Genomic DNA, 17127 nt, shown 5'->3' on the forward strand with positions numbered 1-17127 from the left:
CCCCCCCTGCGGCCAAGCGCCCTAAATAGCATTGAAGCGCCCGCTCTGCGGACAGTGATTAATGATAGCAGAGCAGAGGGGTTAACACACTTCACTGAAAAGTCTGTTGACTGGGCTTCTTGTAACACAATGTGGTCCGCTGCACGCCTCAAGAGAATCCTTTTGTTGTCCGCTCTCATTGTGGCCTCAAAATTCTGCCCACGAAAGTTTGCCAACGCTCCTGCCCCAGGAGTTTAATAGTTTCCCTTACTCTCGGGGCATTGTGCAACGCTGAAAAGCAGCCCCTTGCTATTCAAGTGTTGGTGGTCATCTCAATAGATCTCCAAGGGCCCATATGGTGGCCAGTGCCGATGAATCCGCCTGTTTAAATGGGGGAGAAAGTTGGGGTTTTAAAACATTTCAGAGTTCCTGAAAGGATCCCACTAGATCCTGTCACAATTCCCTGAACTCTTTGAAGGCACTGCCTATTGTCCCCTGGTTATAAATGATATTCTTGGCCAAGTCGATTCCCACCAATGCGCCCCCAGCGGCCCCTCGCTCCCCCACCCCCACTGGCCAAGTTTCTAATATGGGGGTGGGGTGGGCAGCCCCTTTGGTATCTGTTGGAACCTCAGGACCCCAGACCCAGGACCCAGTATGCAGTGGTCCTGCAGGCCCAGTCAGGGTCTGAGCCCTTCCCTTCAGACAGCCTGTGGCCTCACAGGCCAGGCAAGACAGCTAGCCCAAGTGCACATCTTGCCCTCCAAGAGCCAAGGGAAAACAATCAAACTTTCCCCTGTTTAATGATAGAAATTACATTAAAAGTGGTGGAAATGCCCTAATTAAAAATGTACTGCTTAAATGATATGCCAAGGGCTCAGCTGCAGCATAGCATATTTAGCTAGTTAGTGAACTCTCTACTATTTCTTTTTTAAAATTACACGTTAAAAATTTAAAAGAAATCTTACTTTTCTCTGGTGCAACACATTACAAAGAATGGACAGTCCTTTTATCTAAATATAAAATTCCATTTTCAGCAATTATAGCCTGTTCTTGGTGATGATATAATTACAGCTGTGCTCGTAATAGGTGTCAAGGCAAAGCACACTCATACAATAGTTGAATAAAACTGCAGAACAATGCGAGCACTTCTAAATTCACAACCTTTAAAATGAAATTGACTGTGCAGAATTCAAATAAAAACTAGATAAATATTTTTTAAAAAAGATTACAAGCTTGGTTTGGTTTCTTAATAGCATTTTCTACAAACCTATCAACATTTAATTGATTAGATAGGAATTACTGATTATAGATCAGCTGAAATCTTGCACATCACTCTTATATTTTTCCAACACAGACATAGGTAAATAAATTCTGCAGGGAAAGGAAACCGAGTGAGGTATTTGGGGAGTCAAGGTTAGTTATGAAGGATTGTTATAACTGAGAACTTCAGTGCTTGTTTCGTCATTCAGAGAAATGCCATTTAGTGTGTATATTGTTCAGTCTTAATCAAAACACAGAGAGAAAGAAAATGGTGGCCAGGTAGTACATGTTGTCAACATCACTTGCTAAAAGAAGACCAACAGTTAGTTAGTCACCTGGGGAATGTTTTCAGGCTATATGCCTCTTGCAGTTTATGGCTATTCTAGGCCTCTTTGGGAGACTCCAGTTTATTCTGAATTTCTCTTACCATCCTATCCTTTTTGTTCCAGATGGCTGCCAACAACAGGAAGGAGGGGGAGAGAATACCAACTCCATTAGTTCCAACGGAGAAGATTCAGATGAGGCCCAAATGCGACTTCAGCTAAAGCGGAAGCTACAAAGAAATAGAACATCTTTTACCCAAGAGCAAATCGAGGCCCTGGAGAAAGGTGATGGAGTTTTTCAAAGTAGAGAAGTAGTGAATCAGAGTAAATGCCACCTCTGGTACAAAGAGCTAGATTTAACCAACAGGACTGGAAAGGTTTCTTTTTTCTTTCCTTATCGCCACCCCCTTTATTTTCCTGGCCACCTTTTCAATGTGCATGTGTTTTCTTTTTATGTACCAGTAATTTAAGGACTAAAAGTCTGACTTCTTATAGAGAAAAAAAGGTGATTTGGCTAATTAAGCCATAGAAGGATCCTTGAATGTTAATCCAAAGAAAACTTAACATTGTTCTGGTGGGAAAGTTCTTCCAAGTACAGTCAACGCTAGTGGTAGTAACATTTCCAAGGGGACAGATTGGAGATGATGGGAGTGGGGGTGGGGGACCAGCTTGATCCAGAGTTGGTCAACTCATTTTGGGTAGTCCTGACACAACATAGAAAAATCAACTTACTCTTTCAGAATTTGAGAGAACCCACTATCCAGATGTGTTTGCCCGAGAAAGACTAGCGGCTAAAATAGATCTACCTGAAGCAAGAATACAGGTACCTGAGACCTTGTGGTTAATAAGCTTTGTGATTCAAACCATTTGCTTCTTCTAGACATGAAGGTGCCTCTATTGAGCATCATTTATTTATAGAAATTGTGACAGGTCCAGTCTGCTAAATACTTTGCTGCATAGGTAGGAGTGAGGGAGGGCAGAACTGCCAGGGGTGGGGTTAGGCTGGGGGTGGGCACAGGGCTACCAAACATCTGGCTAAGCTGCTCCATCTGATTTCCAGGTATGGTTTTCTAATCGAAGGGCCAAATGGAGAAGAGAAGAAAAGCTGAGGAATCAGAGAAGACAAGCCAGCAACACACCTAGTCATATTCCTATCAGCAGTAGTTTCAGTACCAGTGTCTACCAACCAATCCCACAACCCACCACACCTGGTAATTTGAAATACAACAACTGCTACTAACTGTGTTTAAACTTGGCCCTGACTTTCACCGTGACTGTCTCTTTGCCTGTCTCCTTGCAGTTTCCTCCTTCACATCTGGCTCCATGTTGGGCCGAACAGACACAGCCCTCACAAACACGTACAGCGCTCTGCCACCCATGCCCAGCTTCACCATGGCGAATAACCTGCCTATGCAAGTAAGACAGACCAGTGGCTGTCTGCTTAGCGGGTGCCAGGAGGGCTAGTGGGGTGCGGGGTTGGGACCTGAAGACCTGGTTGGCTGGGTTTGCCTCTTGGGAGCCTTTTCTCACTACAGTGATTGGCTTGACCAGTCAAGTCTGCAGTGAAAATAGTCCAACCTTTTTTTAAAATTGATCGATTGATTCATGACTTGTTCAGTCAAGTTCATCTGCCTTTTGCTCACAGAGAATGTTAGCTTATATCATGTGTGGGACATATTTTAGACAGCAATGAAACTTACACCAGAAAAATGGAAACAATGCTGGCATATTATTAGCTTCTAAGAGGGTAGTAAAATTTAGGCTTATATTTATATGCTTATATTAATTAATGTATAACATGTACATGAATGAATATATGTATGTATTTTGGACATTAGGGTATATATGATAAAATAGTGAGGAAGACAGGCTGAGAAATAGGATTCCTATGAGTCGGGGCCGACTCGACGGCACAGAACAACAACAACAACAACAACAACATGTACATAGTAGGAAACATTTACTATAGTGAAAAAGCTAATTTTCTTTCTACATCTTACAATAGAAATAATAGAATAGAAGGTACTTGCTGACAATTTAATGCATGTAACTAGTCTGTGGGACTCTCTGCTCCCTAGAAGGGTTGATGCTGTTCTGTGGTATAAATGACTTGCCCTGCCCTCATTTCTGTCCCAAGTACTTATCGCCTTACCATGTGCTAAGCCTGTGCTAATGAAAATTGTCCTAAGGAAGGTGGGATGGTCTAGACCCTTGGTGCTGGATGGTTTCTTGATGGGCCGAAACATTCCTTTTGGTGGGCCTTTTGCAGGGGCTTATCTGGGTATTTCCTAGAACTCTTGTTTGTGCAACAATTAGAGATGCTGGATAGTGTGAGACTGTCCAGCGTGAGCCCCTACTGGAGACGGTTCTGTGGTTACACAGATTGTTCATTCTTCACTGAACAACTTTTGCTGGATTTCTAATGAAAAGAGCAGCGACATGAGTATTTTTCAGTCTTCAGACTAATATAGGAGCAGCTGTATATAAGCAACTTTAGAGGAATTACACGTTTATTTTTTATTGCATTTAGATATTATCGGCCATAGTGCAGTTGATATAAATTCAAGAATTAACAGCCTATTAGTTGGTGTTGCTGTGACTGCTTTGGAATTTTCCAGAAATCAGCTTGCCTAGAGGAAGTGATTGTGAGAACTAGACACAAATGCAAGCTGAAGTTCTGGCAGGGCCCTCAAGGCCTGTTTGCTTCTTTGAACCTGATGTTAGCAGATCTCCTCCGACTTTAATAAGGCCACAAAGTGTCTTGGTCAGTTTAATAATCTGTAGCAACATCAAGGTTTCTGTGAAGATAAGAAAATTTGTAGATGATAAAATGATTTGACAGAAACAAATAGATAGTTTTATTATTATTTTAGAATTGTTTCCACATATAGATAGGTGATTGAGGTCAATTTACTTCAAGAACTTATAAAAATTATACTCTTTAGATAATTAAATATATATATATTTTCAAAAAGCTTGAAGAAAATTAAAATGATCAATAATTCTGCTAAAAACGAAGCAAAATATGCTTTACATTTTGGAGTGGGTGAGTTGGTCTGTCTACATTTATTCTTCCTGTTGTCTAAAATCTTCACCCATTTTTTTTCAAAGGGTTGGGTTTCTTCCTCTGAATCTTCTTAAAGAGTCCCCCTCTCTGAGAATGTAGATCTTGGAATGTTGACCATTTCTCTAGTTTGCGGAGAGAATAGCCCTGTCGGTCCCCCTTGTTCCTGACGTTGTCCTTCTATTAATATATCTCAACTTTGCTAGGCTGGCATAGCCTCATAAGGGTTTTTTTCTAGATAAGAATATTTCTTAGCTAGTTAGGGGATGGGTTGATCTCCTAAATGCTGCCATTCTCAACACTTAACAGCAGCAATTTTTTTTTTTTTTTTTTGGGAAAAAAACACAAACTACCCCATAATCTGGGCTTTTGGCTCTGCCAGGAAGCCACAGCTAATTCTCAGAATGGGGCTGGGTTATATTTACTGACACTCACCATCAGTTTATCCTGACCATTATGATCAGCTTCTTCAAAGAGTTTTTAATTCCATGAGACCAGCCATGAAAAACTGTGTGTCCCAAGATCCCCAAACCAACCTTTACAGAGAGCTCCTCCCATGGATTCTGATTCGCAGGATGTGGAAAGGGGTGTGTTTTAATGGAGGCTTGCATGCCACAGTTTCCTGAGAGATGCCAGCAGAGGTCCAAGATGAAAATAGACAAAAATCCAGTTTTATCGATTAAATAGAAGAGTTTATCAACTGTGTAACTGGATATCTATCTGAATTTCCAGTGCTTTAGAAGTTCAGTGTGTGGGCAACTTTGTTATAGCAGTGGCCAGTGGAAGGACCGGTTGGGAGACCGAATATTAGAGTTATTGTATGGAATTCCAGTACATTACATGAAGGCATCTTTGTTAAATGCCAAACTCGTTGGTAGAGTTTCTGGGGAAGAGGGAGCCTGGGGACATGGCGTATGTGGTATGTTTCTCGGTAACGACATGTTTGCCTTTCTCCTCGTAGCCCCCAGTCCCCAGCCAGACCTCCTCCTACTCCTGCATGCTGCCCACCAGTCCATCGGTGAATGGGCGGAGTTATGACACCTACACCCCACCACATATGCAGACACACATGAACAGTCAGCCAATGGGCACCTCCGGCACCACTTCAACAGGTGAGCCGTTGCTCTCCGTAGGCTGTGCAGAGGTAGTCTCTATAACTTCTTTTGCTGGTTGATCTTCTTCCTTCATTTAAAGTTAGCCTCAAACGACTCCTGGTTTTGTGTGAAGGTGTGCTTAACTCTGTGTTGCCCACTTCTCTGGGGAAAAACTGAATTGAAATGGAAAAATTCAGTCACATTAGTTAGTAACTTGATACCATGTAAGAAAAAAAAGTTATTTTTCCTTAATTTGGTCACAGAAGTTATATATGAAAAAAAGCTTGAGACTAAACTTTATGAGGGTACATTAGTAGCCAAAGCACACAGTGAGGGCCCCCTGAGCTGCTCAGTGAGTGCTGTCTGGGAGACTTCCCACCTAACTCCTCTAGGCTTTTCATTGCAACTGAAGAAGTACCACATTGGTTTTCTAGAGAGAGTTTTATTGCTAATGTTCCAAACATACAAACAAGTGGAGGTTTTTTTCTATTTTTTGGATGGGGGATTTGGGATTCAGTAAGTCTGTGTAAATAACATATTGTCTAGTTTCTGAAGGTGCTACTTTCTTTTGTTAACACTTGAAAGGATTTTTTAATATAGTTAAAATGTTAGAAAGCATTAGAATTTTTTAACTTACAAATAATACTCCACGCCTGCCTCTCAAAGGGAATATCTACATGGCTATTTCTTTCATCCACTTTTAGGCCTCATTTCCCCTGGTGTGTCAGTTCCAGTTCAAGTTCCTGGAAGTGAACCTGATATGTCTCAATATTGGCCAAGATTACAGTAAAGAAAAAGAAAGGAAAGAAAAAAAAATATTGTGTTATTTCAGTCAGTGACTATGTGGACACAACAGTTGGGCATTCAGGAAGGAAAGAAAAATGGGCTGATAGAAGCACTTCAGTTCTGCAACTGTGTCCTTTACCGTGTTGCTGGGGGACGGACTTGAGACAAGGACCTTTGTATACAGAAGGCGTGGTTATCAGTTGGAACAAATCTTCATTTTGGTATCCAAACTTTTATTCATTTTGGTGTATTATTTGTAAATGGGCATTTGTATGTTATAATGAAAAAAAAAAAAAAAAAGAACAACGTAGACTGGATGGATGTTTGATCTGTGTTGGTCATGAAGTTGTTTTTTTTTTTAAAAAACCATGATCAACAAGCTCTGCCATGAATTTGAGAGTTTTATCAAGATATATCGAATACTTCTACCCATCTGTTCATAGTTTATGGACTGAGGTTCCAAGTTTGTATCATTCTTTTGCATATAATTAAACCTGGAACAACATGCACTAGATTTATGTAAGAAATATCTGTTGGTTTTCCAAAGGTTGTTAACAGATGAAGTTTATGTGCAAAAAAGGGTAAGATATAAATTCAAGGAAGAAAAAAGTTGATAGTTAAAAGGTAGATTGTGTCTTCGATATAATACAATTTGTTTTATGTCAAAATGTAAGTATTTGTCTTCCCTAGAAATCCTCAGAATGATTTCTATAATAAAGTTAATTTCATTTATATTTGACAAGAATACGCTATAGCTGTTTTATACACATTTCCATGCAATCATACGTTTCTTTTTGGCCAGCAAAAGTTAATTGTTCTTAGATATAGTTGTGTTACTGTTCACAGTCCAATCATTTTGTGCATCTAGAATTCATTCTTAATCAATTAAAAGTGCTTGCAAGAGTTTTAAACTTAAGTGTTTTGAAGTTGTTCACAACTACATATCAAAATTAATCATTGTTGATTGTAAAAACCATGCCAAAGCCTTTGTATTTCCTTTATTATACTATTTTCTTTTTCACCTTATAGTGTGGTGTTGCAAATTTTGTTTCCATGTTAGATTAACCTTTGAAACCAACTGTTACTTCCCGTACATACTCTATTTTAAATCCTGAAGATTATTAAAGAAATAATTCTTATATATAGTGCAAATCAGAAATGTGTTAGAAAAAGAATTCCACTTAAAGTGGAATATAGACCTGTGCCCATTTATACCCACAACATGTACACAAAAATGGTACTATTTCCCATAGTTAACCATTTAATTCAAAAGCTCAAAGGATAGAAATAATTTTAAAATGAAACAAGCTATTAAATAGGAATTGTCTTTTGAATTAGGACTGGCATTTTCAATCTGTGCAGATTTCCATTGTCAGTCTATTTCAAGAGTGATTTCACTGAAGTATATTCTAAAGTAGATTCCTTATAGAAGACTCTCTGAAAGCTGCTGCCTTTCTCAAATAGGCCCTCTCCCTTTTCTGTCCCTCAACCCTTTGCACAAGAGGCATCATTTCCCATTGAACCACTACAGCTGTTCCCATTTGAATCTTGCTTTCTGTGCGGTTGTGGATGGTTGGAGGGTGGAGGGGGGGATGTTGCATGTCAAGGAATAATGAGCACAGACACATCAACAGACAACAACAAAGCGGACTGTGACTGGCCGGTGGGAGTTAAAGGCCTTCAGTCATTGGCAGCTTTAGCCAAACATCCCCAAATCTATGAAGCAGGCCCCATTGTTGGTCAGTTGTTATTTGCAGTGAAGCACAGATCTGATCATGTTTAAAGTGGCAGCACACAGGGCAGGAGTGCTTGAGCTCAAGCAAAGGATGGAAAAAAAAAAAAAGCCTTTGTTGGGTGAAAAAGGGCCTGTCTGAGACTTTTATTTCTGTCTGTTCTGTGCAACTTATAAGTCAATTATAGATAAGTTTTCTTCTGCAAACTTTAGTCAAAAGGCTGGGAGTTCTGGCAGTCTGGTTTAAATGTTTGCACATGCAGAAACCTCTGGGGACAAAGACACACTCCACTGAATTGTACTCTGCTTTTTTTTTTTTTTTTTCTTTCCTCCCAAATTTTTAATCCCTAAAGGCAAATGATCAGAAATACAGAAATTAAATGGAGGATTTTAAAAACAACCTTCTAGTCCAATGTCTACTGTTTTATAGTTAAGGAATTACTTATGAACAGGTCACTGTGGTTCATCTCTCCAAGCATGCTATATATTAGTAATTTTATTCTGAGTTGTTGCACACAGAGGCATCTTTCTAAGTTGACTGCAGCTTTTGTAAATGTGCATGTGGTTTCATAGTGTCCACCTGCACTGTACACTAGCACACTTCTCGAGTGTGCACTTAGACACTGTTGGTAGTTGCCCATGCACATATTTCTACCTCCTGACATTTTGTAGCCTGTATTCCGAGGGACATGGGCTGAGGGAACTGTCAGAGAAGGGCTATGTGTGAGTGTGTACGCAGCTGCTGGCTGGCTCTCTTCTTCCTTGCAAGAAGGGACCGTTTCCAACTGGCTATGTTGGGCCAGGGTCACGCATCCAGTCCTGGCCCATGGCTCTGTTGTGTAGAATGTGTAGACCTTGGAGAACTGAGTGTGGTGCTGTGGGTGCAGGAGCAGGGGCTGGGAGAAGGGGACTGCTGTGGGAGCTGAGGGTCTGTGTGCACTTGGGCACGTATGCGTGTCCTCTGAGGGTCAGGGTTGCCAGGGCACAGCCTGGTTTAGTGTGAAGAAGTGGCTGCTCAGCTGCAGAAGCCCTCTGGTCCAGCACGGTGGGAACAGCTGCCTTGCCTTCTGCCCTCACCCTAGGGAGATAGGCTGTCCTTCTGAACAGAGCTCTAGGTACTCTCCCAGGGACAGCATGGCAGACACTGTGTGGTAGCAGTGCCTGGGACTTGGCCTTTTACTCACTGTTGAAATAATTTATTTTGTTTATTTATTTACTGATAGGTATATTTATATATTTATCAATGGAAACTCTGCGGGGATGTTTTGACACCATCTTCCAGAATGGAGACCATCTATTTGTGATAGCCTCAGTAGAATCAAAGGACTAACAGCTTAGAATTTTTCTCCAAATTTGACCTACTTAGAGACACTTAAGTGAACAGAATTAGAACTGAATGTTCGTATAATAAACATTCAAATTAAGTAAAACGTTTTTTCTTTACTGTAATGAATTCCCAGAACATTTTTTTTTCCGCAAACCTGAGCTAACTCTTAAGTGGTGGATGGTTGGCTTCTTGTTGCAGCTCACATATCATTTCTTCTTATTTTTGTCATAACTAGATTTCCTAAGGTTTGTTTGTACAGTATTATCTAAGATTCAGTTTTGTTCTGTGAAGGTTTGTCATCTTCAGGTCAGAGTGTACTCTTCTGCTCATTTCTTTCTGTTCTGCTTTTAATGTTAACAAGATTTTTACAAATGGCTTTTCTTCTCTGTACAAGTTTGGTTCACCAAAGCCAAACACACATTCTTCCCATTTCTTAGTCCTGAATGAGTTAGTGGCTCAGTTTTAAAGTTTCAAAGTGTCAGTGCTTAGGGTTGGCCTTGCTTAACTTAAATTCATGATGCTGCGGCTGGTGACTATTTTTGTAAAGCAGTGGGACGATGTCTTAGAAATGACATTGATAATAAAGGGCTTAAACAAATGAATAGGGTTTCCCCCAACTTCCCTTCTGTATGCATATGTGTGATTCTCCAAGATTAAAAGATAAACAGGGAATTGATTATAGTATTTCTCCCCTTTGAAGTAGTTTTACTTTGTCTAGTATTTGTTAGTATTTGAAGATCTTGGAGTTGAAGATAAAAAATGGACAAGAGAAACGTGGAAATTGTCTTGTGGCTACTAACTAGAAATTCAGAGGGCCTTAGAACCCCAGCACCTGAGCTGACTGCAGTAGTCAAAATATTTACCTCATGTTAAAGAAAGGCAAGTCTAGCGTAAGAAATGAACACCATATATAGGGTTTTGAAGTTCACAAACTAGAAACATTTAAAAGGTATGAGGACATTCAGATACTATGTTTGACGTTGTTCTTAAATATTTGTATCTTTGAATCAAGTTGATAATTGGAAATAAAGAGAATCTGTTGATAGAGTCTGTATTTCATAACATATCAAAATGGTATGTATACCTACAGTAGCAACTTGAAGACCAGTATTGTTATGTATTAAGTTATTAGCATAATGGAGAAGGAATAATGTTCCTAGAAGGAAGGAAACACATTTTTGGAGTGGGTTTTTATCTGAGGAAAACAATACACTACACACCCCTCCCCAGTAGCTTATTTTTACAAAGCCTGCTTGGTGAATCAAAAAAACAAAGCACTTGGATCTGATTTTTGGAAAGCCCAGGTACTCTTATTTTTCAAAATGCACTTTTACTGAGTTTGAAAAGTTTCTTTTATGTTTAAAATAAGGGTTCAAATATGCACATTCAATTTTTATAGTATTTATGTATTTGCAAAGCATATATTAACCAGTAATTGGCTGTTAATTTTATAGACATGGTAGCCAGGGTAGTAAATCAATGACCTATTAAGTATTTTGACAAGCAATTTACATATTTGATGACCTCACATTTCCTTTTCAGAGTCAAATGCTATATAATTGTTCCGTTGTGTGTGTGTCTAAATGAGTCACAACACAGTAAGAAAAAGGTTAGAGTTATTAAAATAATAACCTGACTAAAATATTCATTTAACTTATTCAAATTGTCTAAATGCTTTAAAAGGACACAGCAGAGCTTTTTTGGAGTATCTGCACAACATTATTGTCTGTGGACTAAATCGATTTTTTTGAAGTTGCTTTAAATTTTAAAAGCACCTTTGCTTAATATAAAAAGCCTTTTAATTTTAACTGACAGATCAATTCTGAAACTTTATTTTGAAAAGAAAATGGGGAAGAATTTGTGTCTTTAGAATTAAAAGAAGTGAAAAAAATAAAACAGACATTCTAAAAAAATAGAAGAAACCTGATTTTTAGTACTAATGAAATAGAGGGTGACAAAATAGTTGTCTTTTTGATTTTGATCACAAAAAATAAACTGGTAGTGACAGGATATGATGGAGAGATTTGACATCCCGGCAAATCACTGTCATTGATTCAATTATTCTAATTCTGAATAAAAGCTGTATACAGTATGTGTTTATGCTACAGTGGATTTTTTTTTTAAGTGACTGACATTCATCATATTGGTTAGACAGTTTTAAAAACCTACTCTTTGTTTTTCTACAATGTTGTCAAGAACAAATAAAGTATAATTTGTGGTATATTAAAAGCAAACTGCTTCAAAATGCTAGTTTTAACTGCATCAAAATATTCTAACATTTGAAAATGTATTTTGGAAATTCAGTTTCTTTCAACTAATGTTAAACAAGCTTTTTGTAAAAATTGAAATACTACTTAAATATGCAAGTTACTTTTTACGTTTCACTTTTTATTATTTGTTAAAAGCTTTAGAATATAGAGCTATGAAAAAACCTAGTGTTTTCAAAAACTGAGTGTTTTCATATAAACCTGGCTCTATGTGCTCTACACCCAAATAGACGTACTCATATGGTTAGGAATTTACATACTAAGCCATTGTTCCTAATCAACAAAGGGTTTGCGTGATGCAATGGAAATCTGACTTAGTTTCATTTTTCTACTGTGTCTCAGACCCATGCTCTGTAGAAATCTCTCACCAAGCTTCCATATACATCCCCCCATCCCCCACCCCATGTCCTAGCATTGATGTAGCTGTCAGTTTGAATTTCAATCCTGAATTATGTCTGTTGACATAATTTCATATGCTGACTTCAGTTGTTTAGGATTAGTAAACAGGAGACCATCAGTCCTTGCTCTATGCTTTCTGTCACTCAAGTTCTTTATATTTATTAATCATGAAGGCTAACTATCTTTAATAGAGTTTCAATCTCAAAATATTATTTTGTCTTTATCAGTTTAATAACAAGATGCATACATGCAAGGTCATTTTATTATAACCTTCATATATTAGCAAACACATTTTTCATTTTTAAAAAACCTCAGCATTTTTTGGGGCAAGTGATTTTTGTTTTTGGAAATAAAGAGAAAATATGTTTTTCATAGAACATTTTCAATTCCATAATATTTTACATACTACCTGTATCATGTGGTTTAGTGTGCCCCTAAGTACCTTAGAACTGGTATACTGATAAGCACTGTAAGGCTTCTTGCATTTCTAATATTTTATTTGCTTTTATTTAAAAATAAGATGATAAATTTTCTCTAAATTACAGCAAAAACAAAATTTTAAAATGAAAGTATTTCTGTTGTACCGTTTCTGTATAAAAAGTTGGTTTTAAAAAATGGCCCCATTTTGCAATCCGGACTGTTTTTGAAGGACTGGAGGGTCAAATCGTTAAGAAAAATATTTACATAAGCTATTAGCAATCATAATTAGAGTGTCATATAATTCTGCATGCAAAGACTAAGGAGAAATCGCTAGAAGTCCAGGTGCTTCTTGCCTCCGGCCATCATGCCACAGCCTGGGCCCAGCAGTTTGGCGGATTCTGCCAGATCCTGTTTGCTTGAGCGGCTCACTGTGTCTGACAAGTCTGGAGGCAAATGCAATCGCTATGGCAGAAGATTTCAGGAGAAGGAGAAAAAAAGAAAAAAAAAATTATTTTGCTTTCACTAGCATACTTCAGAATACAATATTATGGTCTGTTGATCAGCATTTAGTCTTGCATATAAAATTCCTGTTACAACAATTCTTTAGAATGAAGTGCAATATAATCACATCCTATTCCTACTAGATTTGACCAATTATAGCCGTTGCAGAAACTGGACCAAGCATCTTAGTGGAAACTTTTCAGTGTCTAAACCTAAATATATTAGGATTTTTCTCACTTAAGTAGAAATGAAAACATGTAAATGAACAATAGAGGCATAATTGAAAATTATCACATAAATAATGGCAGGGTGGGTTTTTGGGCTTTGCTTTGTTTTTGCCAGGGCTCCAAAATGCTATTTTTCAGCAATTATGGATTCTCACAAATGCTTGTTTCCTTTTGTCTATTAAGTTGACCTGATGATTCTATTTCAAGGCTACAATTTCTCTTGGAACTTACCGTATTCATAGGAATATTGACATAATGACAAAAAATATCTATCAAAGGGTCAATATTTTTCATATGCTCTGATAAGTCCTCTATACCATCTGTTATAGGTTTTTTAAGTTTATTTGTATGCATGGCATTAGGTTGTGTTTTCACAAGTAGAGTGTAGCTTTGAACAATCCCGCAGCCCAAGTGTTTTTCTGCAGATACAGACTGATTTAAGCAGACCCAGTAACCAACCATAATTACAGAGCAGTTTCTGTAATTAGGGAGAAATATTCATATTTCAAAAGAAGTTTTTATGTTTTCAAAAGGATCTATATCAAGTTCCTTTAAATTTTAGTGCTCCTACCCCATAGGATTTGCTCATGTAAATCTAAACTTAAAGGAACACATCTGTTATGTGAGGCAAAAAGTGGGTGTAGGAGGCAAAAGGGAAGGCAGGGTGGAGCCCTCAACTGATGGCCCCCCAAAGCCTTCTGGAGGTGAAGTGACCTGCAGACAACCATATGAAACCCCTCAACTGGAAAACTCTCCTCAATATGAAAAGGGGGAAAAAAAGATGGAAAGGGTGGAACAGTTTTTTTTTGGGGCGGGTGTCAAAATACTGTGGTCCACAAGCATATGTTCTAGCCAGTGTCTTTCCTGATAAAAGGCTTGTTTACTGTCGTGTAAACACAAGCTGTGTACAAAGAATCAAAATATTTAACATTTAAATTAATTTATGAAAATATTCTTCCTTGATTTGCATTTGTAATTATTTTTAATACATATTTTATAGGATGAAAGGCACTGTTATGCAGATATATGACCAACTAAGGTGTCAGAAAGGCCAAAAGTTAAGAAAAACTGTAATAGACATACAGTAATATTTATAGTACTCAGCCTCCCACATATTAAGTAATACATGTCTTTTTTGAATGATAAAAAAACAAAAAAACACTGAAATGAAGCCATATTTATTTCTTTGTTTTAAACAATTCTTTCATTTCTTTACAACCTGGTTTGTTTCAGAAAGGATTTCAAGCGGAAATGAAAGCATGAAAGGCCCCTGGACCCTACAATGCGGGCATAATTCTAAAGTGTGAGGTTACAAATGTCTTTGTAATTAACTCTATCAAGAGCAAGAGGGGAAGAGATCTTTAATTACATGTGAGAGTTTTAGTGTTTCTTTAAGATCTTGTAGTTATTGCTAACAAGTTAAGGAAAACTGACTGGGATACATGCATAAGCTGAAAGGTTACCTGACACTTAAAATTCACCATAAGAAAAACAAAACAAAATGTGTACACACTTTTCATTAGGACCTCACAAAGAAGATGTCGGATGGTGATTAGGCTGTTCAGGAAATGGACTGGAGACAACAAATTTCTAGAATCTACTCAAACCAAGGTATTCTGAAAGGGTATCTGAACAGAGCACCTTCCATGCCCTCGATTCCTTACAAATGTGTAACATGAATAAGACAGACCCACAGGTAATTGTCACACTGAGCACTTAAGTTATGTCTATAAGGAAGGCAGAGACAGTGCAGAAATTGTGGGGGAAGGGGAGCAAGAAAAAGCTTCATGGAAATGGTATCTGAGCTAGCTCTTAAGCAAGAAGTGGATTCTAACATGCAGAAATGGTGGTTTACTTAATAGTAGAACCAATATATTTCTAAGGTTATAGGAGGCATTTGGTTGCATGAAGGCTCACACTGTTCTGATAATCTAAATGAAGAAACCTAGTACAAGTTTTTCGAACTAGCATACTACACAATTCATTTCAGGAGCTAACCAAATTGACTGGCTAAACATTTCTCTCGTTTCTCTAGTCAGAGAGTGTGAGCCAGTTGGCTGAAAGCCCTTCACAGCAAAAGTAGCTAAATGTGACATTGTTGACATGCTTGGAAATCTTTCAGGTTGAATGGCTTTGAAGGAAAGTCAAATGTCATTTGTGTGCAACTTCTGAGCACAAAATTTTTGGGTGATATGATTAAATGCTTCTAACCAAATGCTGCATTGGAAAAGCTAGTTGCATACTCACATTCTTCCAAAAAAGCCCAAGGATGGCTCTTTGGAGATATGTGCATCTAGGTGTGATTCGGCCTGCTCTTGTTTATTATTACTTGAACAAGCTTACTATGCCGTCTAAATTCCAAGCAGTTGGGTTTTTTTTTTTTTTAATTCCTTTCTGAGCCTCCCCCTGTGCACCATGTCAGTGCGATGTGAAGCAGCGAGGAAGGAGGAGAGATCAGGTTCCAGGCTTGCCAGGTGTGTCAGAGACTTCTCCTCTGAGGCTTCCAAAGCATTTACACATTTGACATGTAAATGTTCAGATGCTGCTGTACCCTAGATCTGTCTTCTGGAAGAATGTGCTGCAAGATACTCCGCATAGCATGGCGACCTCCTTTAGAATGAAACCGCAAGTTTAACTGTAGGTTATCTAACTGTAGGTTAGATAAACTTGTAGACCTTGAGATTTCACTGAGTAATGGTTTAAATAAAAATCATACTATATTGAAAAAAAAAAAATACTATTTTCATCCTTATAAGCCAAATCAAGGCATGTATCTTTCTTATCTTATACTTGGGGGTTCTGAGGCCAGGAAAGGCCAAAAGTGAAAAAAAGAAAAATAGTATCATATCCTGAGCTGAGATTTCTTCCCCTGCGATTCTTTCTCTAGATTCAGATTTTCTTTTCCCAGAATGTGGGAGGAAGGGACTGTGTTGCTGATGGAGGAGATGGATATATGGACGGCTGGCTATTTCTTCCATTGATGCCTGCAGGATGATTTCTACTTAGGCAAAGGGATCTGGGAAAAGTATGGACTCTGAAGGGTCTCATATAGGCCTGGGTGACATGCAGTGATCCCACTGGATTAACGTGATCCAACCTGCAAGGGGGAAACAGTGAGGCTGCTTAGGAGGGCTCCTGCCAAAGATGCCCTTAGGCCCATAAGAAGCTCACTTGGGGTGGTAATAAAGCAGCAGCAATAAAAGTGATTTGCTCCATGGCTCTAGGGTGTACAAGCGAGCCAGGGGGGTTCTTGCTCCTCTGTCTGTCTGTCTTTTTGTTGGGCTTTTTGGCAACAGGGTAGCTAGCTATGAGTTGGAATCGACTTGTCAGCAGTGAGTTTTTTTTTTTTTTTTTTGTGGTTACTGAATATATTTTGTCCCTTCTTGAGTCAACAACTAAACTGATTCCACAGTCACATAGGACTGATTTCCTGGCTTGAAAGTTCCTAATTCCTTTTCTCCTAGCCTGCCAGACCTGTGCTCAGCACTCACAGTTCCCAGACAGAACGGGCAAGATAATGAATCTGGATTATAGTTGGATTTGAGACAAATTGCAGGTAAATACCCATTAAAATAAGTTTAATCAATTTATATTTTTCATATTTTGCCAAGACCAAACCACCAGGCACTGTTTGTTTTCTGAAAACAATTGATGTACTATGTTTTAACCCTTAGCACATGAACAGGGATTTGTTTTAATCCTTAAAAAATTTTTTTTTTAAAAACATTTTATTTATTTAAATTTT

The 17127-nt window shown here is 38.3% G+C and overlaps 2 protein-coding genes across 2 annotated transcripts in view; one reads left to right on the forward strand and one right to left on the reverse strand.

The window, feature by feature from the left end:
• Positions 1-6513, forward strand: part of PAX6 (paired box 6) — a 16231-nt gene extending 9718 nt beyond the window's left edge. The window contains exons 6-11 of the mRNA XM_042781304.1: positions 1692-1850; positions 2306-2388; positions 2626-2776; positions 2866-2981; positions 5591-5741; positions 6428-6513. Of these exons, the coding sequence (XP_042637238.1) occupies positions 1692-1850; positions 2306-2388; positions 2626-2776; positions 2866-2981; positions 5591-5741; positions 6428-6513 (746 nt within the window). The remainder of the gene's footprint in view (positions 1-1691; positions 1851-2305; positions 2389-2625; positions 2777-2865; positions 2982-5590; positions 5742-6427) is intronic.
• A 6471-nt stretch (positions 6514-12984) lies between these two features.
• The window catches only part of ELP4 (elongator acetyltransferase complex subunit 4), a 367989-nt gene continuing 363846 nt past the window's right edge, over positions 12985-17127 (reverse strand). The window contains exon 10 of the mRNA XM_007943295.2: positions 12985-13116. Within this exon, the coding sequence (XP_007941486.1) occupies positions 12985-13116 (132 nt within the window). The remainder of the gene's footprint in view (positions 13117-17127) is intronic.

This window comes from Orycteropus afer, unplaced genomic scaffold (assembly GCF_000298275.1).
Source record: "Orycteropus afer afer isolate SDZICR_OR568_19922 unplaced genomic scaffold, OryAfe1.0 scaffold00103, whole genome shotgun sequence".
Lineage (NCBI taxonomy): Eukaryota > Metazoa > Chordata > Mammalia > Tubulidentata > Orycteropodidae > Orycteropus > Orycteropus afer.